At 42.9% G+C, this 26,606-nt stretch overlaps 1 protein-coding gene across 7 annotated transcripts in view; it reads left to right on the top strand.

The window, feature by feature from the left end:
• Positions 1-26,606, top strand: part of PSD2 (pleckstrin and Sec7 domain containing 2) — a 121,081-nt gene that overhangs the window by 20,845 nt on the left and 73,630 nt on the right. For 5 of the 7 annotated variants that reach the window (XM_053248331.1, XM_053248332.1, XM_053248330.1 and 2 more), the window contains exons 2-4: positions 10,360-10,958; positions 11,911-12,399; positions 18,446-18,640. In XM_053248331.1, coding sequence (XP_053104306.1) covers positions 10,414-10,958; positions 11,911-12,399; positions 18,446-18,640 — 1,229 coding nt within the window. In that variant the 5' untranslated portion in view covers positions 10,360-10,413. Of the gene's footprint in view, positions 1-10,359; positions 10,959-11,627; positions 11,751-11,910; positions 12,400-18,445; positions 18,641-26,606 lie in introns of those variants that run through there. The other 2 variants (XM_053248336.1, XM_053248335.1) reach the window with 2 other exon arrangements.

The following is a 26,606-nucleotide window of genomic DNA, read 5'->3' as shown; positions in this document are numbered from 1 at the left end:
ACTGAGCTGCTCACCTTTCCTCCAAGTCTTCCTTTCCTTTATTACTCTCCATATCCCATGACAACATTATTATCAACTTTGTAAACCAGGCATGAAATGCATTTTATCTTTCATTCCTCCCTCTTCTTTGTTCCCTATATTCACTCTGTCACCAAATCATGTCAGTTCTCCCTTAGGGAAAATTAATATGTACACTACAAATAAGATGCAGCCTTTGAGCTGTTGTATATATACAGCTTGTCTCATCCAGTCAAAACTCTCATTGAATCTGGATGAAATTTCTCATTGTATGCAAAAAGGTCACATTTCCAAGAGCCTGCGCTGGTGTGATACATTTAAGCAGTATTTGTAGGAGGCAAAAGGTGTTACTCCAGCACTAAGAAAGATATTTTTAACTGAAATTACAATTATTCTGTGTCTCATATACAGACACGTTAATGATTTATCTATATTTTGGGATGAAATTGCCATAATCTGCACTGAGCTCACAGGATAGGATGTGCAATAAATAACTGGTCCATATAATATAATATAATGGACCAGTTCAGATGATACATCCACTGGCCCTCTCAAATGTGTGGAAGAGAACTGCAAGCACATACATCTCTCCTCACAACTCAGTGTACCATCTCACCATTGTCTAACCACAGGATTCAGATCATGGCCACAGTGTGGAGGTAGAGTGTATTTAACCTTTTGTCTCTGTGACATTTTCCTGCTGAAACATTTCTCCACAAGTGGTTATTTAACCATAGAAGTATAAAGTTGTAGCAAATATCAGCACTGCCAGGATTTAATAGCAGCTTTGGGGAGGGCATTGCTCTATGTTGTAATCTTGAAATGATTTGCAGTCCTATGCAGCTGCCACTCATGAGTAAGCTTAAGGCTGTAACAACACACTTACTCATTTAATGTAAGGTGCAGTTTGTAGGGATGTGCACAAAACCAGTTTTGCCAGTTCGGCTCGAATCTGAACTAGATTTGAACCAGCTTGGCCTGGTCCGGTTTGGGGCCCAGATGAACTGGACCTGGTTCGAGTTTGAACAAATCTGGTCAAACTCAAACCAGGTCAGAGTTTTAGTGGTAAATACCGGCTCAGAGCTATACTGGTAAAGCGGAATTTGGTAAGGATTCCCCTGCAGCCTTCACGCTATGGTTTTGATAATCCAAGTAATTGCTTTATTGATACAAAGACAGTTTCAGCTGAAAATGAGTCAGAGAGAGCCCGTGCAGGTTACAAACCTGATCAGACCCCAAAGACCACTTGCAAAGTACATCACACCATCTTTCCTGGTCAAAAGAGGAAGTTACATAATTGGACTCGAGTTGCTTAAACATTTTCAATCAGTTAGTTGGACATTTACACATGTATACTAAAACAAGGAATTTACAGTAACATACCATATTTACCCTGCATGATTAGAATGCCTCAGTCATGGTTTTGTAAAATGTCGCTGCCATTAGTTTGCTCAAGCATTATTCAAATCTTCAGGGACCTTTCCCCCAAAATCTATTTCAAGCCAAAATCCCAAGATAGCCATTTGCTGCCTGCAGTGCTAAACCTGTTGTCTTGTTTCCTTTATTTCCAGTAGTTCATGCTGCCACCCCCCACCCCTGAATTATCAACAGTGTTTAACCCACCCACCCCCTGGGCTTGGGTGGAATTCCCTGGGAAACTCTCTCCTCTAATATTGGAAAAGTACAAAAGCCTTCCACGTGCAAGCTTACACATGATGAGAAAACTGCTAGGTTGCCGAATGATCTGAGACGTGTTGCACAAGAGAAAACCCCTCTCCAGCCCCACTTTTCCTGAGTTAAAAATCCACTCCAAGAGGCTGGTTAAAATTGCAAAGAACAAAAAGAAAAATAAACTTTATTCAAAATACCTCAGACAGCTTCGGTCTGAGGCTCTCACAGCTTTTAGTTACAGGTATAAGAAATACTCAGTAGTTGCAAGAATACTTCAAAATGCACCCCAGATTATATTTGGGGTGTCACACTTTCAAAATCATGCTTACCCAGTTATAAAGAACTGGGATGTAGGAAAAACACAAAATTACCTTTAGAAGCTTATAGAGGCTTTTACAGTGCCCTGGCTGGATGGGTGCAAGCTGGCTGGATGTTCTGCAGGCTAGCTTAGTTGAGTTACAGTTAGACCATCCTAGAACAATATCAGGGATATGCAAAACACCGGAAAGAAATACAACTTTCTGGCACAAAATCTAACAAACTGTTCCCAGGGCTGAATCCCCTTTTCTCTGAAAACTCACCCATCACTTGATGAGAATCAAGCTTTTCTGCAATCCTGTCTCTCAAGGATCTGCAGGTGTTTCTGCAGCCAAACTCCATGGCCACACGTCCTGCTGCAACCCCAGCCTAGCTTCAACTGAACAAAGAAACCCTTCTCTTCCTGCCACCTGAGATCTACGTCCCACCCACCTGGTGGCTGATTGGTTGAGCACTAGCCTGTCAGTCAGGTCAGGGTACACTTCTGGTTCACTCTTTAGGGGAAAGGAGAGGCTGTTACTGGCTGATCACTACATTATTCATGAAGGATATATATGTCAAGAGTAGGAAAGGGACGAGTAAGGAAGAACTGAAAGACAACTGCCAACATTACAGGGGTTTATGAATTCAGATGAGGTGAAATAAATAGTTTCCATGTGAAAGGGATAAGGTACATATCCCTACGGTCTTTGTCGTAGACCTATCACTCTCTGTGTTACAGTTACAAACCTAAGCCTTATTCAGATATTACATTGTATAAGTGTACAGATTTCTGCACACTCATACATGTTTTTGGTTGACTAACAGCACCTGTGTTCATTTTGGAAGTAAATCTGGGTACAGGCCTCCAAGATGTGTGATACAGTTAGGAAGTGTAGTGCTGCACCTGTGTTCAATGTAATGTGTGAATAATTGTATCTCTGTACTGATCTGTACCTGTGCACCACTGTACACTCATTGTACCATTGTTGAACATAACATGTGAACAGGGCTCTTGTGAAAGAATGTTCTGGTGAATCAAAATGGCTCAGAATGAATCAGTCCCTGCTTTCCTAGCTTTCATTAAAATTATAGCTATCTTGATTTCTATCTTGATTAATAAGAACTAAACATTTTACCACCTGTATGTATGCTGCGTCAACTTGTCAGATAGGCTGTTGCCATACATAGTACATAATACAATACAGTATGAGATTTAACACCATTCTGTATTAGGCACATATTTTTGCTGTCTTGCTATCTTTATACTCAGTATCATTCTGATACCAGTGTTGATTAATTTTTACATATAGTTTTATGTTCATAGTCTTAACTTTTAGCATCTTCTACTCACTATATTATGCTTCAGATAATTTTATAGAGATCCCCTATTACCTTGTAGGAGTAGATTGTCTTAACTGTTCTTTTGTCTACTTTGTTGTTAAGCTGGTCGGAGACCAAAATAAAGACTTGAGACTTGACTTCCCATTGCTCTGAGAAGAGGCAAGCGAAGATGTTCAGTGATTAAACACTGAGCCTTGATGACTCTGAATTCTTCTGGCACAAATTGTGGACCATGATCTGAGAATATTGTGTCAGCTGTTCCCTTGTGGGCAAAATGTTTCTTTATTACTTTATGAGATCAAGCAGGGCTGTCCTTAGAGAGCCCTGGTGGGGTGCGGGGCCCAGGGCAAATCAGCCAGTGCAGGGCCCCCTTCCAGTTAATTCTAATGGGGGTTAAAAGAGTGAGGCTCAGGGCGGTTGCCCTGCTTGCCATGCCCTAAGGACAGCCCTGAGATCAATTGTTCAGCAATGGCTTTGTCTCTCTTCTAGTCAAGTTCCAAATAAAGCTTAAATTCCTCCCTCCAGTGCTTCTATGACTGGGCTACAGAAGTTGCAGTGAAGTCCAGGAACAGTGGGTTTTTCAGTTAGTGGTCTTTGGTGCTTTGTCTGCTCGTGCTGCACTGCTATACCTGGGCTCTCCTTTCCCACCCTCCTTCTTTCCATCTTTTCTTTGAGCAGTGAGAAAGGGCTACCCAGTTTGTGAGTTTAGGGTCTCCCCAAAGAGCTTACCTCCCTGCAGATTATCCATTTGATGTCCATGGGCGGGCAGATTGCCCGCCCACACGAACACCAGCTGTTGCCAGCAGCTCTGAGGGTTGGGGTGTCGGAATGTGTCACCGTGCATCACCCCACCCCCTGGATCTCCAATAATGCAATTGCACAAGTGTGCAGTGCATTGTGGGGATCCCCCTCCCCTCCCCGACTCAAGCAGCAGACACACAATTTTTAAAAATGAGGTTTGGAGAGCACTTGCTCTCCTAAACACATTTTGAAGTGTGACTTCGTAGGAGGGTTTGCTGTCATGGTGCCGCTGGGATCGGGTCCGATCCCAGCAGTTTACACGTGCGTGCAAAACCGGGCTGGGCTCCCTTAGCCCAGTTTTGCACGTGTGTGTGAATAGCCTCTTGCTCTGTGCCTGGGTGCTTTCCAGATTAGCCCCTACAACGGTGCCACAACACATCTGCTAAGTGTGCTTCCGTAGTTCCTGTGTTGTGATACCACTGTCCCTACCCTGTCAGCAGGGTGCCATTCACATTTCTGATACCTTATTTCAGATTTTATTGCTGTGATTTAATGCTATGATGTGGTATGTAAAAAGTAGCTGGTTGTTTCCCCTCCCCCCCCCCATTTTAGGATGGTTACAACGCTGTTTCGGTGTTGTAAGTAGTGTGGCGTGGACGGTTAAATCTGTGTGGATTATGATGTATCAATATAAAGCCCATTTCCATTTTAGAAATATTTTTTCACTGGAGTTGTAAAGAACGTTATACCTTGACTTTTTTCCAAGCGGTCTGCAAAAGAAAGCTAATGCTCTGGCGAGGCTGGAAATGTGCTCCCTGTAGCAGCAGAAGTGTGGAGATAGCCCAGGGCTGCCCTGTGACATCATCACAAACTACACCATTGGGGCATCCCTATGTGTCCATACAGCTGTAGCAAATTTGTTTCAAATTGGTTAGTGACCACAAATTAGTGCACTTGCTCCTCAAATGTTTACATGTCTGCCACCTATTATTGGGTTGAATGACATCATCACAATCTATGCCATTGAGGTGTCCCTTTGTGTCCCTACAGCTGTACCAAATTTGGTTCAAATCAGTTCAGCGGTTTACAAGTTCGCCCAGCCCACTTGCACCTCAAAGGTTTATGTGTCTGCCATCTTGAATTGGGGTGGATGACATCATCACAAACTATGCCATTGAGGTGTCCCTGTGTGTCACTCACTGCAACTGTACCCAATTTGGTTCAAATGGGTTAGGTAGTCCACAAATTAGCCTGCTTGTGCCTCAGATGTTCATGTGACTGCCATTTTGATTTTGAGTGGATGACATCATCATACATCACACCATTTGGGCATCCCTATGTGTCCCTAAAGCTGTAGCAAATTTGATTCAAATTGGTTAAGCAGTTCACAAGTTAGCCCACTTGTGCCTCAAAAGTTTACGCATCCGCCATCTTGAATTGGTGTGGATGACATCATCACAAACTATGCTGTTGAGGTGTCCCTATGTGTCCCTGCAACTGTTCCCAATTTGGTTCATATTGGTCCAGGTGCTGCGGAGCTGATAGAGGGGAACACACGGACACACACAGAGAATGCAGGGTGATCTCATAAGCCTACTGGAAAGTAGGCTAAATATATATATTATGTGGCCTTACATATCAGAAGATCTCAGCAAATCCACAGCGTGAATGTGTAAAAAGCGGGGTGGGGGGGCTTATGAGAAAAATGCTCAAATGCTAAATCCAGAGCCGAAGAGAATCAAGTTGCACCCTTGCATCCTTGTGCAAGAACTCATGTGGAGAAATTTTTAAAAATCCTTTTACATGAGTGGCAATATTATTTCAGGGATGGGCAAAAAGTGGCTGTAAAAATCAGCAAATCATTGTACTGTGAGTAAACTGTCCACACCTTGACCATGCTGCAACACAAGAAAAATGGGGCAAGCCTCGTACAACAGAACAATAAAGCTACTTTCCAGCAACGAATTCACAACGTTGTAGGGCTACAGTGCATCAATAAAATCCTAAGCAAGGCATAGGAAATATGAACAGCACCCTGTTGACAGTGTAACAACAGCGATGTTGTTACATGGGCAATACAGAGGGGCACTTAGCAGACACATTGCAAAACTGTTGCAGTGCGTAGTCTGGAAAACACCCTGTAGTCCTCTTCCTCCATCTCCCCTTTTCCTTTTCTGGATTCTCCCCCTCTGCTGGTGCCGCCTCCTTCTCTCCAGCCCTGTTTCCTTCTAGAGTTTTCTTATAATCCCTTCTTCCATTCTTTTTTCCCCTTCCACCTCTCTTGCTCAGAACTCTTCCTTACATTCCCTTTGCCTAGCCCTTATCCCAAAGGCCCATTTTTTCATCTCACCTCCTCTTCTCTGGTCACATCTAAAAAATGACATTGTAGAACTGGAAAAGGTGCAGAAGAGGGCAACCAAGATGATCGGGGCCTAGAGCACCTTTCTTATGAGGCAAGACTACAACACCTGGGGCTTTTTAGTTTAGAAAAAAGACTATTGCGGGGAGACATGATGATAGAGGTCTATAAAATCATGCATGGTGTGGAGAAAGTGGATAGAGAGAAATTCTTTTCCCTCTCACATAACACTAGAACCAGGGGTCATCCCATGAAATTGATTGCCAGGAAATCTAGGACCAACAAACAGATACAACACATAATCAACACATAAGGCATAATCACACAACACATAATCAATTTGTGGAATTCTCTGCCACAAGATGTGGTGACAGCCAACAACATGTATGGCTTTAAGAAGGGTTTGGATAACTTCATGGAGGTCTATCAATGGCTGCTAGTTGGAGGGCTATAGGCCACCTCCAGCCTCAAAGGCAGGATGCCTCTGAGTACCAGTTGCAGGGGAGTAAGAGCAGGAGAGAGGGCATGCCCTCAACTCCTGCCTGTGGCTTCCAGCAGCATCTGTTGGGCAGAGGCGTATCTAGGGAAAATAGCACCCAGGGCAAGCACTGAAATTGTGCCCCCTGTCCAGACATCTGACACCCATCTTTCAGACAGCTTTACCATAATATCAACTCAAAAATACAAGTCAAGCTCGTTAATCTTTTAATATTTCAAAAACTATTTAGCACTGGACGTAGCCAGACCAAAAAATGCTGGAAAACTACAAATTTCAGTATGCTGGGGCTCATGAAATACCCAAATACTATGTGGAGGTGTACTTGGAAAACTACACAGAAGTGCCTGTCTAATTCTCTACTATGCATTGTAGCATCACCATTACATAAGTTTTAAAAATCAATGGAGAATTTGACTTTTCCCAGATACTCTGAAAATAATTAAAGGATATGCAGAGTAAACTGTGTCACTACTTGGAATATATTCTAGTATTTCAGAAAGATAGTTAAAATGAGAGAAAGAGAGCAAGAAACTCCCAGTGGGCCTTAATACTAAGGATTTCACACTGTTTCAAAGACAAACTCACCATTAATAGCCATATTATTAAGACATCACATTTAACTCACTTATCACAAGAAGCAAAGTAAGAGCAAATGAATATAATCCTAGCTCATAAGCTTCAGCTCAGTATTCACAAGCCCTGATTCTCTGTACTTAGTGCCAAACTAAATATGTGTACAGTGACATATTATATTAAAAAAAATTACCTGCAGCCCCTTCAGGGGGGCTTCCTAAAGGCCATGTGTAGGGGGTCTGCAACTGTTCCCCCTCCCCTTGCTGGCCTCTAGGGCCTCTCAGGGACCATTTGGGTATGTGCGGTGGCCGTTTTTCAAAATAATTTTTTTAAATGGCCGCTGAAAACAAAATGGTCGCCGTGCATGCTCAAATGGCCTCTGCAAGGCCTGGCATGGCCTAGAGCCTCACAGAGGCCATTTGAGCATGCATGGTGGCCATTTTGTTTTCAGTAGCCATTTTTAATTTTTTTGAAATTTTTAAGAATGGCGCCCCCCTTCAAGTGGCGCCCGGGGCACGTGCCCTGCCTGCCCCACCCTAGATACGCCCATGCTGGTGGGCCACTGTGTGAAACAGGATGCTGGACTAGATGGGCCTTAGGCCTGACCCAGCAGGGCTTATGTTCTTATGTTCTCTTTCCCCACACACTGTTGTTTAATCCTCAACCATCCTGCCTTCTCTTCTGCAGGTGTTTTCCCTGATGATCAAACACAGAACATGCACTGAACATTCTGAAAGCCATTGCTCCATTGAAAGCAACAACACTTAATTTAAGGGTGATTAAGGGAATTCAGGTTCTGAGGTCCCAATTTTTTGTTAGCGTGAAGGGTACATGGGGCCTGAATTTTCTAAACACTTATGTCCTGCAAGGTGGGGGGGAACTATCTGCTTTGGAGCATGAGCAACCAATACAGTTGGAAATCTATCTATCTATATAATACACTAAGGTTGCACGTGGCAAGACCCGCCTACACAATGCTTTACAAATTGGAGATAACAGACAGAAGCACCATGGTGACTGGGCAGTGGGAATTCTATATGCAGATAGGGAAGAGGAGTGGGTAGGGAGAGAGTGAGTGAGCAGATGATGGGGAGGGGGCAAGCGAGCGAGTGAGTGAGTGGCAGGGAGGGGGCGAGTGAGAGAGTGAGCTAGCGGTGGGGAGAGGTCAAATGAGCGAGCGAGCAGGGAGTGAGCAAGCAAGTGGCAGGGAGGGGGCAAGTGAGTGAGCGAATGGCGAGGAGGGGGTGAGTGAGAGTGGGTGGTTGTCACTGAACAATAAATCAGGGGCTATGGTGGGGGGCAAGGAGAGCTACAAAGTCCTAGTGCACAGATGATCTGTGCAGTTTTAGCTAGTGTTATATATTTCAGTCGGAGATAGATAGATAGATATATATATATATATATATATATATATATATATATATATATACACACACACACACACACACACACACACACACACACATATATATATATATGCACATACACACACACACACCCCTATACCTGCTCTGCACCTTTTCTGCTTGCTCTCTCTCTCAGGGCCAAAGAGTGCATTAGGATTAGCCCATGATTGGGATGAACATACATGCTTGAGTTTTGGGTTGAGTTTTTTAAAAACATGTGGTTACATGTGAAAACACGTGAAATAGCAGCCATGGAGGTCTCTGATCTGGATCAGGACCATGATGTGGCAGAGGGAGACTTCAAACCTTTGTCTCTTCCCTGGTCCTGATCTGTATCAGGGAGCCCTACAACTGCTATTTTGCCCAGGAGGGAAACTCTCCTTTTATTCTCTATACTGCCCTAATATCTTACTTTAGAAAGTAAGCCTGAGAACAAGGATTATATTTCTATTTTTTGTATAACATCTAGCAAATCAGGAAGCTTAACATGTAAATAAAATAAAACTGCTGTTCTCAAAAGTTCAAAAATCAGATCTTCCCAGTTCACGGAATTGGCTTTAAAAAATCTAAAGGTTTTTGTAAAAAGCACAATGTGTATAACCACTTTTAATATGCTTCACTATTGGCACATTAGAGCTACAATCCAGTCTAACAATCATTAATTTAATGGGAAATGTGTAGCACAATCCTGTGCATGCCTACTCAAAATTAAGTCATATTGAGTTCAATGGGACTTGCTCCCAGGGAAGGGTGTAGAGGATTGCTGCCATAAGCACATGTTTAAATCAATAGTACTTCAAAGTGCTTAACTTGGGATATATTGTGCACTAAGGATGATGCTGCAGTCAAACCCAACACTCTTTTATTTCAGAGAAAGAGGGGGCTACATGAGCTTAAGTTTCCCAATCAAATCAATGAAACTTAAAAGTGCTGAACTTGGGCTGGGTTGTAGTCATGTTTTTACTTCCTGTACAGGAAAGCCAAGGTTATCATGTTTTCTGTTTGTTAAAAAGTCTGAAATGATGAAGTTGTGATAAAATGTCAGGATTTATTATAACTAGAGCTTGTCTTATTTATATAATAACATTTTTGGAGGGGTGGTATATAAATAAAATAAAATAAACAAACAAACAATATAATACCATTAGTGAATAAGGCACTGAACAAAAAGTTTTAAAAAGCTAAGTCTCTGCCCCAAGAGTTTACAGAAATACGTTTTGATAGAGAAGCAATAGAGGGTGAAAACAGAAAGCTAGGGGGACAGGGAGTGGATGTACACAAATCCAATTACATGTTTGGACTTTGTCTTGGGAAATCCAGATTTTAATAAACCCTTACTTTATGGGTGTTGGGTGGGAGTTTGTTTAATTTCTAACCTTGAAACTACTGTTTAAAAAACACTCGAATTAATGTGAGATTCTGATAATTTTCTACTTTTCTCTCTTTGTCAGTAACACAGGCTTCAGATTGACAGAGAAGGCAGAGCCGCACTAGAACTGCAGAACATGAATGGAAATCTTCCATTTCCTCTGTCATCCAGAGAGTATAATGAGTCGCATACCTCAAGCATGCAGCTAGCTACGACCTTCTCGAATGACGGCAAACAACAAGCAGAGCCAGCAGAGTCTCCTGGCATCCCATCCAGCATCCTGAATGATGCTGAGCCTCCCAGAGCAATGAACAGCAGCAGAACCCTGGTGAATGATTGTATGGGCAATGGGAGCAGACCTCAGGGAGCAGGAACAGACACATGGAAGGAGGCTGATATGCAGAAGCGAAGGCAACAGCAAGACCAATCAGGGTGTGCCAGGGACAGCATCAGCAGCCTGGTGCTGACAAATGGGTTACACACAGAGTCTGAGCCTGAAAAAGAGAGAGAGGTCGTTGGCAAGGAAGGATCAGAAACCCAGAATCAAAGAGCTCCAAGGGGCGGAGCTGCTTTGGAAGAGAGGACCTTGACAAACAAATTGCTCTTCAGCCATGCGTGTTTGCCATTGCATCGGGATGTAGCAGAGCTGCTAGAGCCTGAGGATGGAGAAGAACAGCTAAGGTAACAGAACTGCTGTACAACAGTAATTTAGCATTCTGATTTATGTGCATGCATTTCCATTGCACTTCAAAGCTTCATTTAGCTTGGGCTTAGATCAGGGGACATCCAGACCGAAACCACATGTTTGCAGCTACTGTTGGCCTAAACTATGACTTTCTTTGCTGTCCTTTTCCTTTTTTTGTTTTCAGTCTGTAGTTTTTCTTTAATGTAAAGGGCTGGCACTTTAGCTTGGAGACATCCCCTGTGGCGCCATTGAATGGCCTTCTGCCTTCTTCAACAGATGTCCCTAGGCAAGTGAACAACCATGGGTGGTTGTTTGGTGAGCTAATTCAGATTCCTCAACTGAATGGTCTCAGTCCCAGGATTCTGGGGCTGTGAGACCTCTTTTACAGATAATACTTCTCAAGGAAGTCTGGGCCTGGGGTCTATGTCACAATGCCTTCCAAGATGCCAAATTTCTTCCATTTTGGAACCAGATCCTGTCTGCTTAGTTCTATTTATTATGCTTCCATTTTCTGAAATTCCCATTCCACCACTTGCACTGCTGAAGAAGGAAGCTGCTTTTCAGTTTAATTTTTAAAATTTACACTGAAAATCACCTCTTCTGCATGTAGTGGAAACTTTTAAGAAACATCTTCAGCATCTTCTCTATTTTCATCATGGTCTCAGGGACCACTTGAAAGTGAACCAGAAACCATTGGGTCCCAGGATCGGAGTATGAGCTACTGTGACATGGCATTTGAACCTAGATTATTGCAAAAGTTCCAAGTGAGTAACAGATTCTAGGATCAGGTATGTTTCCCTGCGAATGTTTGACTGCATTCTGTACCTCTCTATGCTGTGCATCTGTACTATTTTCTTCCAACTTGCAAATCATACCACAAAACTCCAAAAAGAATGACATCAAATGAGTATAACTTCTCTATTGTTCAGTCATATTCTTCCATTTCAGATTCACTGTTGCAGAAGCCAAGCTAAGTTGCGGTGATGATGACAGGGAAGATTTTGCATTGAAAGAATTTAGGGATGGATTCAGTTCTACTTTTGAAAAAATTGTGGAATCTGACCTTATGAAGGGCACCTACTACAGCAGTTTGGACTCCTTGGATGTGCTCTCACTGACAGATGAGACAGACAGCTGTGTTAGCTTTGAAGCTCCGCTCACACCCCTTATTCAGCAAAGAACTAAGGAAAGTTCTGAACTTTTAGAACAGAAACTCATTGCTCATCAGAAGGAAGCTCTGGGGCCCATGACAGCAGATAAGCAGGAAGAGGCAATGGCCAAGGCTATGGATGGTGATTTTGGAAGCCCCCTGAAGCACTCAATCACCAGTAGCCAGTCTGAGAATGTGCTGAGCAGGGCATCACTGAAAAGCATCCCCAATGGGTACCATGTTGAGAGGCTGGAAGAAGATGCCACAAAGCTGATTAACTCAATCAGGTAATACTATCATACACCTCATACTATACTGGTCAGCCAATGGCACATGTGGAGTTGACTGACTATGGCATGCTGTTTTAACCAATTCACCACCAATGGACCAACTGAAAAACTCAGTATTGCATATTCTTTATTATGATTATTACTGCAAGCTTTAATCTGTTCAGTTGGCAGATTAATCAACTGAAACTTTCATTTACTAATTTGATTGATGAGGACAATTTTAATCAGTGTGGCTGTCATTTAAGGGTGCAGGGTTTTTTGAGGCTCTTTGGTTCTTGTGTGCTAGTGTAATAACAACCAAGTAAGAAAGACAAATCGTATTTAATACTTTCTAACATGGAAGGATACATTTTGTCTACTAAATTATTGTCTTACATGTCCTCTAGTATCTTAGTAAGGCAATACACTGAAGTTTGGTGATATGCACATGTAGTTATATGTTATAATTTAAAAATAGACAGATTTTTATTAGAATGCATTAATTGGTTGACTGCTCTAGTTGTTTATATACTACCATAATGCATAAGAAAGCAGCATAAGTAAAACAGCTTCTGACCTGAGAGGTTTCCAGCCTCCCATTTTGACTGGGGGACAATAAGGGGTGGGGAGACAAAGGTAAGGATGAGAACAAGTTAGAATGGGAGCAGTGATCTTAGGACACAGCTAGCGGTTTCTTCCATAGGCTTCATTTCCTGAAGCACTGCCCCTTCCTCCTCATTTATCTTTGGAAAAATTCAACACACACTCGAGGAGGAAACTGCCCCTACATTGTAGTAGGCCCTTAAGGGCTCTGCCTCTCAGTACCTCTCTTTTGTCTTTCTGCTCCACCAAGTGAGAGGAAACCACAATGGCAGGAAAACCAACTAACCAAAGCATTTTCTGCCCAGTCCCTCCAACAGCAAAATGTCATTCATTGGTTAATCAAAGGGATTAATCCATTTATTATTATTTATTACCATTTCATGTAGGGATGTGCGAACTGGTTTGAATTTGAACTGGAGTGGTTCGAAGGTTCGAATTCGAACCAGACCATCCATCAGGTTTGAGCTGCATGTTCGAATTCGAACCAAACAGGGGGTGGTTTGATTCGAACTGGTTTGAACCAGTTCAAACCTCCAAAAGTGGGTGGGGTGGTATCAGGCACCCATGGGTACCTACCACCCAAGCCCCAAAGCAATCGGACATCCGTATGATTTTTTTATGAATTTTTGAAGTTTATTTTTATTTTTTCCTCATAGGTTATAATGAGACTCAAACCAGCCCATTATTCCCTATTGTGGAACACCCATGGGTTCCAATAACCACCCAATTTCCAAAGCAATTGGACACTCCTACGATTTCTTATGAATATTTGAAATATTTTAAATTATTTTTCTCATAGGGTATAATGGGACCCGAACCAGCCCATTATCCCCTATTGTGGAGCACCTAGGGGCACAAAAGTGGGGTAGGTGGTAGGCACTCAGGGATGCCTACCACCCCAAAAACCCCAAGGCAATCGGACACTCCTTCGATTATTGGTGAATTTTTAAAGTATTTTTGAATTCCTCATAGCGAATAATAAGGATTGCAGCAAATGTATAGCATCAGGTTGGGGGGAAAGGGGTATCCCAAAGCAGAGTGTGGTGGGTGGTAGTGCCCAAGGTAGGCAAGGAAGCTATCAGAATTATTTGCAAGGAATTGGGCAAAAGGCTGGTTTTTAAGTGATTTTTGAAGTTTATGCATCTTTAAGGTTAGCAGATGAGAATGGATTCATGGTTTGTCACTGAGAATCTAATATGCTACTAAAGAATCTACAGTCAGAACACCTCAGAAACAACAAAACCCACTACCCCATGGGTTAGTAACCCATGGGGGTGGTTGGCACCCTCTGTGCACTAGACCACCACTCACTCTGGGCCACCCCAGCACCCCCAAGTGGTTTTAAGGTTTTTCTCCATAGGGAAGAATGGAGGTTTCAGCAGCCCCATAACTGCACTTGGGGGGTATTGGGGTGGCCCAGAGCAAGGGTGCTAACCACCCCCATGGGCTGCTAACTCATTGGGTATATCCTATGAGAAAAATAATTTGAAATATTTCAAATATTCATAAAAATCATAGGAGTGTCCAATTGCTTTGGGGTTTGAGTGGTTATTGGCACCCATGGCTGTTCCACAATAGGGAATAATGGGCTGGTTTGAGTCTCATTATAACCTATGAGGAAAAAACAAAAATAAACTTCAAAAATTCATAAAATATCGTACGAGTGTCTGATTGCTTTGGGGTTTGGATGACAGGTACCCATGGGTGCCTGATACCATGCCACTCACTTTTGGAGGTTAGAACCAGTTCAAACCAGTTCTAACAGGTTCGAAACCAGTTCTAATTCAAACCGAACCAGGGGGTGGTTCAATTTGAACCAAAATCGAACCACCACCCCCTGGTTCAAACCTGGTTTGAATTAAAACTGAACTGGATGAACCGGTTCTATGCACATCCCTAATTTCATGCTGAACTATCTTTAAAAGAAATGTCTTAATATTGGTTTAGTGATATGGGTGGAGGTACCACTTAAAGATGAAAGACATTTCATTATGATGCAGCTTTGGACATGTTTGCCCACATACCTGTTTTTGTCCAGTTATGTCTGGAAGTGTGGATGCTTGATGAGTCTGAATGGCATTTCTGATCCGGGGTGTGTGGGGGTGGGAATGCCATACACTTAAGTGCAAGTCACAGCTTTAATTTATGGAAAAGACAACTGCTAACAGCATGCCATTCTCTTGGGGCCAGTTGTCTTGCAGTGGCAGATACAGGATTTCCATGCCATCCACTCTAATGATTTGGGATTTGAGACAGGCATAGATCATGCATGAGTTGAACTGCAGAGATTTCTAACTGAAGTGCAATTGAAGTGTTGATTACTCACACAGTATATAGCGCAAGCTAGTATCAACCCAAACATATTTGCTGAAAATACATTTGGCAAATATATAGATCCTGGGTGGGCTTCAGGACGCAGAGCGAAATAAGAGACTTCAAAATCTTCAAAGCATGGAAGACTTAACAACAGATACCCAGTAGCCGGACAGCCTGATGTCACATCACTCCCTGGTATATTCCAGGGAATAAATGGAGGCTCCCTGGCTATTTCCCACCCCAGAATGCACCAAGTCCTAACATGACCCCATGATTTCACTCCCTGGAAGTTTTTCACATGGGGCCTGTAAAGCCCTTTAACTTGCATCTCCGCCAGAATGAAGGGGTTGCATTCACATATCAGCCAGATTTACCCTAAAGTCCCTGCGAGTTATTGGGGAGCAGTTCACACACAATTCAGGGTTTTCACTGCGAATTAGAGTGTAGCCCGATTTATATCCGGGGTAAAAAAAAATCAATATTTCCGTGGGTTTTTTAGGACAACTTAGAGTTCTCAGTAAAGCCTCTCAGTAAACTCATGGTAAAGCCTGCTGTGTGTAGAAGCCCCTGGTGCATTTTCAAGGAGAAAAAAAATGTTACCCAGCAGGAGCCAAATGCTGCAGAGAAAAGCTGGACTTGAAGTGCTGCTGCTCCAGCCACCACCCATAAAGACACAGCTTTGTCAAGCATTAATATATCATATTAATCATAATATATTGGTATGCCCCCCCCCACTTGTGTACAAGCCACACCTTGAATTTTGAGGTAATTTTCTGGGCTCCTCATGAAAATACCTCAAAACTCCCTTCTTACTTTTCCTACTTACAAAATTATCAGCCAAAATAGGGGGAGTGTTTCATACCGGCACAAATCCAGAGATGCAGTTTGAGGAGCTGTGTACCTTAAGCTTTGTCTGGGATTTGCCCTTTAATTTTTAAAGATGATGTTTATACTTCATCATTTCTAACTTAAGCTGACTTTGATGCTGAAAATAGTTCTACTGTTAAAGATTCTGTCCCACTAGAAAAGACATAGTTGAATCTGAATAGTTTAATGGCAACAAAAATCATTAATTGCTAATATTTAGAACAAAGTGATTCCGTTCAGAAATGAATGGTTAATGTAATTGTTATACATATATTTTATAAGCTTGTCAAAGCAATGGGAAGAGAAGTCGGGCTATAAAACTTTAGCTTCATTTGATATTGGAATAAGAGATATATTAGCAGTGTGAATTGTTCTAGAGTTTCCTTTCCTTTCTCACATTTTGTATGCATTTTCCTTTTAAATTGATGATTTTAGAAATGTTAGTTCTCAAATTTAAATTCTTAATTTCAAGAAGTTGTGTCTTGTCTATACATGCCTTTGCCACTGTTGAATGTTCAATGCAAATTCTTTAAGGAAGCCCCCCCACTTTTGTTTTGCACATGCTATTTTAAAAATCACCATGTATCCCGAACATGGTGTATATTTATTATTTGGAATTTCAAAGCAGTAGGGTAAGGCCAGTGCTGAATCCAGAGCAAGAAACCAGGTTAGATCCCAAGAGCTGGTAAACTAAAGAGGGTGCATGGAATTGACATGTTTAAAAACATCTCAAGGTCAGTCAGAGTGCAGATGACTACTAACTAATCTCAAAGAAGCTAAATTACAATCTAAACGATCTAAGGGTTGCTTCTCACCACTACATTTTGTAATCTGGTAGCTACACATGCCATGTCTGCTGTGAAGGATGCATGCATATAAAAGCAGCTTCTCTGTAGAGTAACATACATAGAGGCAAAAGTTCCATCTGTTCCTGATTACCACTCTCATGCATGAATAGGAATGTGGCCAGTTATACTCAAGTACCACCTAATGGTGCAGCGGGGAAGTAACTTGCCTAGGGAGCAAAAGGTTGTTGGTTCAAATCCCCGCTGGTATGTTTCCCAGACTAGGGATTCTCAACATTGGGTCCCCAGATGTTATTGGACTTCAAATACCATAATTCTCAGCCCCAGTGGCCTTTGGTTGTAGATTATGGAAGTTGAAGTCCAAAAACATCTGGTGACCCCACGCTGAGAATCCCTGGCCCAGACTATGGGAAACACCTACTGTATATTAGGCAGCAGCGATATAGGAAGATGCTGAAAAGCATCATCTCATACTGCACAGGAGATGGCAGTGGTAAACCCCTCCTGTATTCTGCCAAAGAAAACCACATGGCTCTGTGGTCACCAGCAGTCAACACTGACTCGACCGCACAACTTTACTTTACTCTATTGATAACTGATGCAACATGGTATGTTTTGTATTTTGGGGACAAACTATAGCATGAGGTTACTCCTGTGATTGCTAGCCCAAGATTATTATTATTATTTCTTTTTTACATTTATATTCCGCTCTTCCTCCAAGGAGCCCAGAGCGGTGTACTACATACTTGAGTTTCTCCTCACAAATACCCTGTGAAGTAGGTTAGGCTGAGAGAGAAGTGACTGGCCCAGAGTCACCCAGCTAGTATCATGGCTGAATGGGGATTTGAACTCGGGTCTCCCCGGTCCTAGTCCAGCACTCTAACCACCACACCATGCTGGCTCTCTAGATTGCATCTCTAGCCAGAATAGATCTGCAGTGAATAAGGCCATCAGGTTATTAACCTGGAGATCTGATGGCCTCATGGGGCATCACAGAGAATGATGACTATATATCATTTTAGCACTTTTATCAAAATTTGGCTCAATGCACTTTGAAACGATGCAGGCAGCTTCTGACTAATCAAAATTCTCAGTAGGACATGCCACTGTTTGTATTATGTGGTCCGTTTGCAAATATTGCCTGTGTGTAGAATTGAGAGGTCTTATTTATACATTCTAATATAGACCAGAAGGACTTTTTCTGAATCATCTATCACAGAAGTATTTCAGAAAAGTCTTTCAGAAAAATCCAGTACCTGCTCATAGCCTTATACTGTTTTAAATAGCCAGTGAGTAAAAACTTTGCCTTCATGACAAAATGTCCAAAGCACCTGAAGCCAAGTGCTTTGAAAAATGCACCCTGATTGATTGAAGCAGCACTTTTTTTTTGCAGCCCTTTTGATTTCCAAGGGGACTGATAGATCCAAGATCTAATTCAGCTTCTGCTTATTTGATGTGTTTTGTTATTGCAGTGATGCCAGCATAAAAGACACTCTTTCTGACTCTGACTCCGACATGGGCAGCACAGAACAACTTGACCAGGGAAGCACAGACACCCTAGCCAATGGCTGCAAGGCAGACAATGAGGCTGCCAAGAGATTGGCCAAAAGGCTTTATCACCTTGAAGGATTCAAGCACTGTGACGTGGCACGCCAACTTGGGAAGAAGTAAGTGATAGTATTAGGGAGCAGAGATCAAACTAGCCCTGACCCCAAATGTGGGGAGACTATTTCATGAACATTTTTGCTCCCATGAAAAGCACCACCACCCCCTTTTCAGAAATTAGACACACACCTTTGTGACAGGGTGCAAAACTTTGCAAGAGGACAGGAGTCAAGGCAAAGAGAGGATGTGCTTTGATTGTTAAGGCAACTGGGCCAGTGCTTCTCACCCTAATCCATTTGTTTGCGATTGACAAGTTGAGCAGAATACAGATGGGATGCACATTAAGATCTGCCTCTAAATGCACATTCCCTTGAAAGTAATGGGGATGGGTTTTCTTCATTTGGATGCAGATCCAGTTCAGATGTGGATCAAAGATGACTGTCATTCATCCACACTGCATTAATTTCAATGGGATGTGCATTTGGATCCAACTAACCACACATGATTAGAGCAGGATCAGGGTGAAAGTCTGCCTGAATAGCACTGGTGGGCAATGAAAATCACCATCAAGTGTGGCAAGACACAGAGCGACAATTTGGTTGCCTAGGCAACAAGAATGCATTTCCCCCCCATACCTTCAGAGTCACCATCATGTTGTCAGATCTAACTTACAATGTGGCAGCATGATATCATCACATTCACTATGGGCTCTCTGCTTGGCTAGGATCACACAGTGAAGCAGTAAAGAAAAGGCACCCAAGCAGCAACAGGTCAGAGAAGCAATGACTACAAAGAGGTGTGGAAAACGTGAATAGACAAATGGCTTTTTCACAAAGACACCCCCCCCACACACACACAACAATTTTTGTAGTGAACATTGAACCTCATAAAAGTTTGGCACAGCAATTGAGGTGTGTGTGCGTGTGATGCCCATGATTTTCTGTTCCTGCAGGAAAAATCCCATATTTTCATATTTAATAAATGCTCCTAACGATTCACCAGGGCCTGCATTGTTTTGAATTATATTTCAGATTTGTAGAAAGGAGAACAAAGTGTAATTAAACACGTCACAGTAAGCACTGTCAATGGTGGAGATTGCCAATAATTACATGTGGCTCCGTTATTTGTGGGGGTTCCATTCCCGCCAATTTCTGTGGTTAACAAAACCATGAATAAAGAGACCTTAACTGTATGGATGTGCGGGGGGGGGGTTTAGATTCCTTGAGCTTAAAAAACCACTAAAAAAGAGCAGGGTGGGGGCAGAAACAAGGGCAGAGTGCCTTGTGGCAATGCAAGCATAGTGCCTTGTTTTCCAGGTCTTCAGGAATGCCCCCCCAATACTCTTAATTTTCATTTTAATTGTGTGTTTTTTAAAGCCACAGAATGGCTCTATGCCTCAAAATGGTGGCCAGAAATGACATTTCCAGCCACTCAGGAACTGCGGAGAGGAGAAAATTGCCTATATTACATGCCACGGAAAAAGAAACTGTGTCTCTAAGACCCATCTGTGGATACATGAAACCACGATCCGCAAAACCACTGATAAAGAGGGTCTCTGTATCATTACAAAAGTGATTTTGTTCTGCTCACATTTTGCCAGCCGCTATAGAGAGTCCCTTGCTCCAAGAGTTCTGAAACTCTTCACAAGCTCCTTTGTAGGAATTAATTATTACAACTCTTCTTTCTCCAATTACAATTACTGGATGCAGTAGCTGACTTGGGGAACAGTTAGATGAACCTATGATCTGACTCAGTATATGGCAGCTTCCTATGTTCCTATGTAACTTTCCTCCAGTCTTTCAGGAGTGCTTCAGGCCTAGTACCACCCTGTCTCTTAAATACTGATTTATTAATGGGAAAAACTGTAAGAGATAATTCAAAGCTCCTTGTTGTAGTTCTGTTGCTGAAGCTTCTTGGCTTACTGCATTGCCTACTAAATGGAGAGTCATCTATATATTTAATCCCCGTAGACGGGACCCAACCTCTGTGGGGATGCATCCCGGCAACCCAGCTGATTGACTGGGCAGCGGAGCGGAGGGACGCACCTGATTGGCTGAGGCACGTCTGTGGTGGAGGACAGAGGCGGCGGCGGGCCTTGCCGGGCCATGGAGGCCAGGGCAGCGCCGGGCCTGGCTGGGCCGGGGAGGCCGGCGGTGGCGGGGGCCCTGGCCCGGCCAGGGAAGCCGATGGCGGCGGGCCCAGCCTGGCCGCGGAGGCCCGCGGCGGCCCGGCCGGAGACTGGGGCGGGGGGGAGAGAGGTAGCCGGCCCCAAAAAACGCGCAGATGCTCTGTGCGGGGGTCAGCTTGTAGGCTCTAATTCGTGTTGTCCCACCATATCCACTCTTAGGTGAGTTTCACACTTAAACATCTTGAATATGCCATGTTTTTGCTGGACAAGGAAAAATTGTCCCTGAAACTAAATGGGACAGTTTCACACATCCCTGTAATCTGGAACACTTATTCCATAGAGAAGGGGACATCTACTGATTCAAAGCCCTGGGTCCCTAAGCAGCATGAAAATAGCTTTGTTACACATTCCCTGAAGGCACATTGGCCTCATTTGCTGAAAATGGTATGCGGTGAAGCAGAAATTGACTTTCTAAGTGACGTCCTTCCCTGACAAATGAGGGGAGAATGAGAAGAATCTCTCTTCTACATGAGGAAAGGAAAATGGGAGACATCTTTAAAAAGCCAATGTAGCTGCACAAAACATTTAGTGATGAGCTGATTTTTTTTTATTTTTAAAGGGCATTGTAAGACTTGCAGAGAAGAACAGGCCATCAAGATCAAATACAGGCGAGTAGGACAGACTTGGAGGAACTGTGTCAGGAAGCTAGAGCTGACAACATGCTGAGCTGCTGAGGGGATGCTAAGAGCAACAAAATGGGCTTAACTGCTGCTCTGCCACTACTGCCATAATTCCCGATGGCACTAGTCTGGAAGTGCACACATGCCCCTCTTTGATGGGCAGTGTGCTGTGCGATATGTCAGCCACTAAGAGCAAGAGGAAAGAAAGAGTAGACCTATAGCTCAATAAAGATAGTGAAATATTAACAGGTGACAAAGAGAAGGCAGAACTCTCAACTCCTATTTTGCCTCCATCTTTCCCCAAGATGTGGGGAAACTGTGTTCAACCTCACAAAAGCAACATGGATGGTGAGGGTTCAGGACTGCCATTCAAGACTGATAAGGAGTTGGTTAGGAAAACCTACCTACCACAATGAGTACAAATCTTCAGGACCAGATGAATTCCATACTGGAATGCCAAAATAACAATGACGTTCTTTCAGAACCTCTATCATATTTGAGAAATCTTGGAGAACAGGTAGAGTGCCACAAGTTTAGAGGCAGGTTAATGTTGTCCCAGTATTAACAGGGGGGGGGGCAGTGGGGAGGATCTGGGAAATTATAAACAGGTCAGCCTGACTTCAATACCAGGGATGATACTAGAATAGATTAGAAAGCAGTATTTATCTCAATTAATAGGAGCTAGCATGGAATTGTCAAGAATAAATCCTGCCAGACTAACATGGGTTTAGTGGAATGTGGGAATGCTGTAGATATATTTCATCTTAATTTCAGCAAACCATTTGACAAAGTTTCCCATGATATTTTGGTTAGCAAACTTATTAAGTTTGGGTAGGCGACTAGAGTGCAAGTGGAGGAGAATTTGGTTCGAATTTGACAGGATGTAGCATGTGACCCATTTGAAGACTTATACAATGGCGGTGCATGCAGTGAAAAAGAGATTCTGGTCTGTGCACATTGCAACTGCAGGTTCGTGCTCAGCAGAGCTATCCCGGGTTGTGAAGAATTTAGTATCTGCTCCTTCTACTTCAAATCAGTCCCTGGGGTCGTTCTGTTGTGATGCTTTTAATGGGTTATTTGCCAACAAGATCTCCTGTATTCAGGCCAACTTGGGCTCCACTATTTCTGCAAGGTCTATGGAGGAGGTGTCCAGCAACCCCTCTTGCAGTACTAAATTGGATCAGTTTCAATCTGTGACTCCTGAGGATGTGGACAAGCTGCTTGGGGCAGTGCAGCCTACCACCTGTTCTCTGGATCCTTGCCTGACTTGGCTGCTTCTATCTAGCAGGGAGATTGTTGGAGGTGGCTTAGTTAATATCATAAATGCATCACTGAAGATACACTCCCCCAGAAGGAGCAGGTACACAGCTTGGTATCTCAGGTGGAGGTTATGGCCTGGAGTCGATTCGACAGCTGCGCCCATTCCTTGAAGAGGATGACCTCAAAACAGTGGAGCATCAGCTGGTAACCTCCCGGCTTGACTATTGCAATGTGCTCTATGTGGGGCTGCCTTTGTATGTAGTTCAGAAACTTCAGTTAGTTCAGAGTGCGGCAGCCAGATTGGTCTCTGGGGCAACCCAGAGAGACCATATTATGCCTGTCTTGAAACAGTTACACGGGCTGCCAATATATTTCCGGGCAAAATACAAAGTGCTAGTTATTACCTTTAAAGCCCTGAATGTCTTAGGTCCAAGTTACCTTAGAGAGCGTCTTCTTCTGCATGATCCCCACTGCAAATTAAGGTCATCTGAGGAGGTCTGTCTCCAGTTACCACCGGTTCATCTAGTGGTGACTCAGAGATGGGTCTTCTGTGTAGCTGCTCCTGGGCTGTGGAATGCACTCCTGGCAGAAATCTGTAATTTAAGTTCATTACTGTCTTTCAGGAGAGCCCTTAAAACCTATCTGCCTGGCTTTCCAGGGTTTTTAAACTACTGTAAGCTGTTTTAAATTGTTTTAAATGGTTGCCCTGGTTTTCCAGGGTTTTTAGCTGTTTGGATATTTACATTATTATTATTATTATTAATAATTCAATTTCTATACCGCCCTTCCAAAAATGGCTCAGGGTGGTTTACACAGAGAAATAATAAATAAATAAGATGGATCCCTGTCCCCAAAGGGCTCACAATCTAAAAAGAAACATAAGATAGATACCAGCAACAGTCACTGGAGGTACTGTGCTGGGGGTGGACAGGGCCAGTTACTCTCCCCTTGCTAAATAAAGAGAATGTTTAAATTGGTTTTATTCTGTTTTTATAGTTTTGATTTTAATTGTTAACTGGTTTTAATTGTTTTTATCCTGTTGTAAACCGCCCTGAGCCATTTTGGAAGGGTGGTATATAAATCAAATACATACATACATACATACATACATACATACATACATACATAATAAATAAGTGTGAACTGAATGATAACAGTGTCAGGTGGATTTAACAATTGACTGAAAAACTGTACTCAAAGGCTGCACATAAATGTCTCTTCATACTAGAGGAATGTTTCAGCTGGAGTGCCTCAGGGTTCTGTCTTGAGCATGGTCTTCTTCAACATTTTTCTCAATTACCAGGGGCGTAACTATAATAGGGCAAGGGGAGACAGTTGTCTGGGGGCCCACTGCCTTGGCCCCCCCCGAGGCAAGTCACATGACTGACTCCCCCAGCTGCACACCCGTCCAGGCTTCCTTCAGTTGTATTCATCCTCTGAAATTGATGTGAGTGTTAAGACCTGGAGCTACCAGAACAGCATGTCTTTCTCTAGTACCATTAAATGACTTGCATCATCCACAATTTATAAAACCTTTTAAAAAATAATTTAGGATGGTGTTCTATTGTGGCACATAGGTGTGTGTGTGTACACACACACACACACACACACACACCTATCTATTTATCTATTGATCTATCGATCTATCTATCTAATTCTTTTTGTTACCACTATTCAGCCTCATTTAAGATTTCTTTACTTCATGAGCTGAGCTTCAATGAGGAGGGGCATTTTAAAATCTTGTCTCTGGGCCCACTCCAACCTTGCTACACCCCTGTCAATTACTTTAGGTGAATCCTCATCAGATGTGAAGATTACAGTACTGGGAGAAATAGCTAATACTTCAGAAAACAGGGATAAAATGCAATATGACCTTGTCAAAATAGAAAACAGGGCTGAAAAACACACACACAATGAAATTCAAATACATTCAGGTAATAAAACCATCTTATAGTTGTAGGATAGATAATGCTTGACTCAGAAATAGTTCATGTCATAAAGATCTTAGAATTGCAATTGATCACAAGCTGCACATGAGTCAGCAGTATGATGCAGTTACAAAGAAGGTGAACACAATCTTAAGCTGAATTAACAGAATCATGGTCTCCAAGAAATAATTCTACTTTATTCCACACTAGTCAGACAGTTCACCTAGACTATTATGTCCAGTTCTGGGTGCCACACTTTAAGAAGGATGTAGACAAATTGGAATGAGTTCAGAGGAGGGCAGCGAAGATGATTAGGAGTCTGGAAAACAAGGCCTATGAGGAAAGGCTGAAGGAACTGTGCATGTTAGGCTGGAGAAAAGAAGACCGAGTGGGATCATGATCTTCAAATATCTGAAGGGCTGCTTCACACAGAAGAGAGCAAAGACATAGCCTCTGCTGCCCCAGAGGACAGGACTAAATCTAATAGGCTTAGATTTAAATCTAATAGGTATATTTTGGTGGAACATTGGGAGGAACTTCTTCACAGTAAGAGCAGCTTCTTTCACAAGTACCTGTAGGGGTTGTGAAATCTCCTTTGCTGGAGGTTGGCCAGCCAGAATGGGGGGATGGATGCTCTAGCTCTGGGTTCTCTGCATAGAGCAGGAGATAGGACTAGATGGCCCACAAGGCCCCCTCCAGCTGTATGATTCATGAGGCTGTATGCTTGCTCTTGTGGTTGTTGGGTTTTTTTTTGGGGGGGGGGTGTTTTTGAAAATTAATTTATTAAAAGTTTATTGAAATAAACGTGTTAATATTAGAATACAAAACAAAGAAACCTACCATAAAACTAACCTTGCCAGGATGATCCATTCTGCTCTTATGACCCAAACCTGGCAAACATAGAGGCTGTTCTCACAACCAGCCTAACCCAGCCTGGGGCAGCCCAGCAAGGGTTAGGCTGGTCATGAGAAACAGTGGGATCCTCACTTATCCCTACGCTCCCCGCCCACTCAACCCTCTTAAGGAACCTGGCTGTTAGCCAAGGTGAAGGGTGTGCTTGTTGGGATATGCAACAGCTGCAGCCCAACTTATTGTGGATAGTTTGCATGTAATCTGCTATGAAGCCCGAGGGGGCACTGTAGCTTCCTCAGTACTAGTTGGGCTAACTAGGAGTTTCTGTTTTCCTTGCTGTTCTTGTGCCTGTGTGTGAATCCGCAAGTTCTGTACTGACCTCTAAGTGTTTGTCTCACAAGTAAAGCTGTTTTAAACCTTGCACTGGTGTTTGTTCTGAAAACCACGTGGACAGCTCACATTCTGCAACAGGTTATGATGCCTAGACTTCTGCAGAGCAACCCAGTATACAGCCCAGAATAACCCTGAAGCTGCCTGGAAAGGGCAGAAGCCACAAGGAGACCCTCTGAGAGGAAGCCTGCTGAATGCAAGTAAGCAAAGCTAGGACTTTTTCAAAAGAAAAATGGCTTGCAGCTCTGAATTCAAGCTCTCTGTGGGGAAAACCGAATAATCGAAATTATCAGCTATGGAAGTTTAAAGTAGAAATGCTTCTAAGGATGATTTGTGGGAGGTTACTAACACAGACAGACCTGCAGCAAATCCCCAAGAATGGGATAGAAAGGATAGACAGTCACAGGCAACCATTAGTCTACTAGTGGAAGATAATCAATTGATTCACATAAGGAATCAGGCTACAGCAAAGGGCATGTGGAATACATTAAGAAATTTGCATGAAAGAACTGGTTTGAAATTTTGCATGAAAGAACTGGTTTCCTTTTGAGGAAACTGTACAAACTGAGACTTGGGAAGGGAACAGAGCTGCAAGACCACATAAATGCCATGCTGGAAGTGGTGGCACAATTGTATGGAATTGGGGAAGAAACAAAAGACAGTCACATAGCAGCCCTATTACTATGTAGCTTGCCTGATTCCTATGGTGTCCTAATAAATGTCCTCAAGACAAGGCCTGAGAAAGACCTGACACTGGAATTTATGAGAGGCAGACTTATGGATGAATTCC

Source organism: Hemicordylus capensis, chromosome 4 (genome assembly GCF_027244095.1).
Source record: "Hemicordylus capensis ecotype Gifberg chromosome 4, rHemCap1.1.pri, whole genome shotgun sequence".
Taxonomy (NCBI): domain Eukaryota; kingdom Metazoa; phylum Chordata; class Lepidosauria; order Squamata; family Cordylidae; genus Hemicordylus; species Hemicordylus capensis.
The sequence above is the reverse complement of the archived record's forward strand: the minus strand, read 5'-3'. Positions and strand labels throughout refer to the sequence as shown.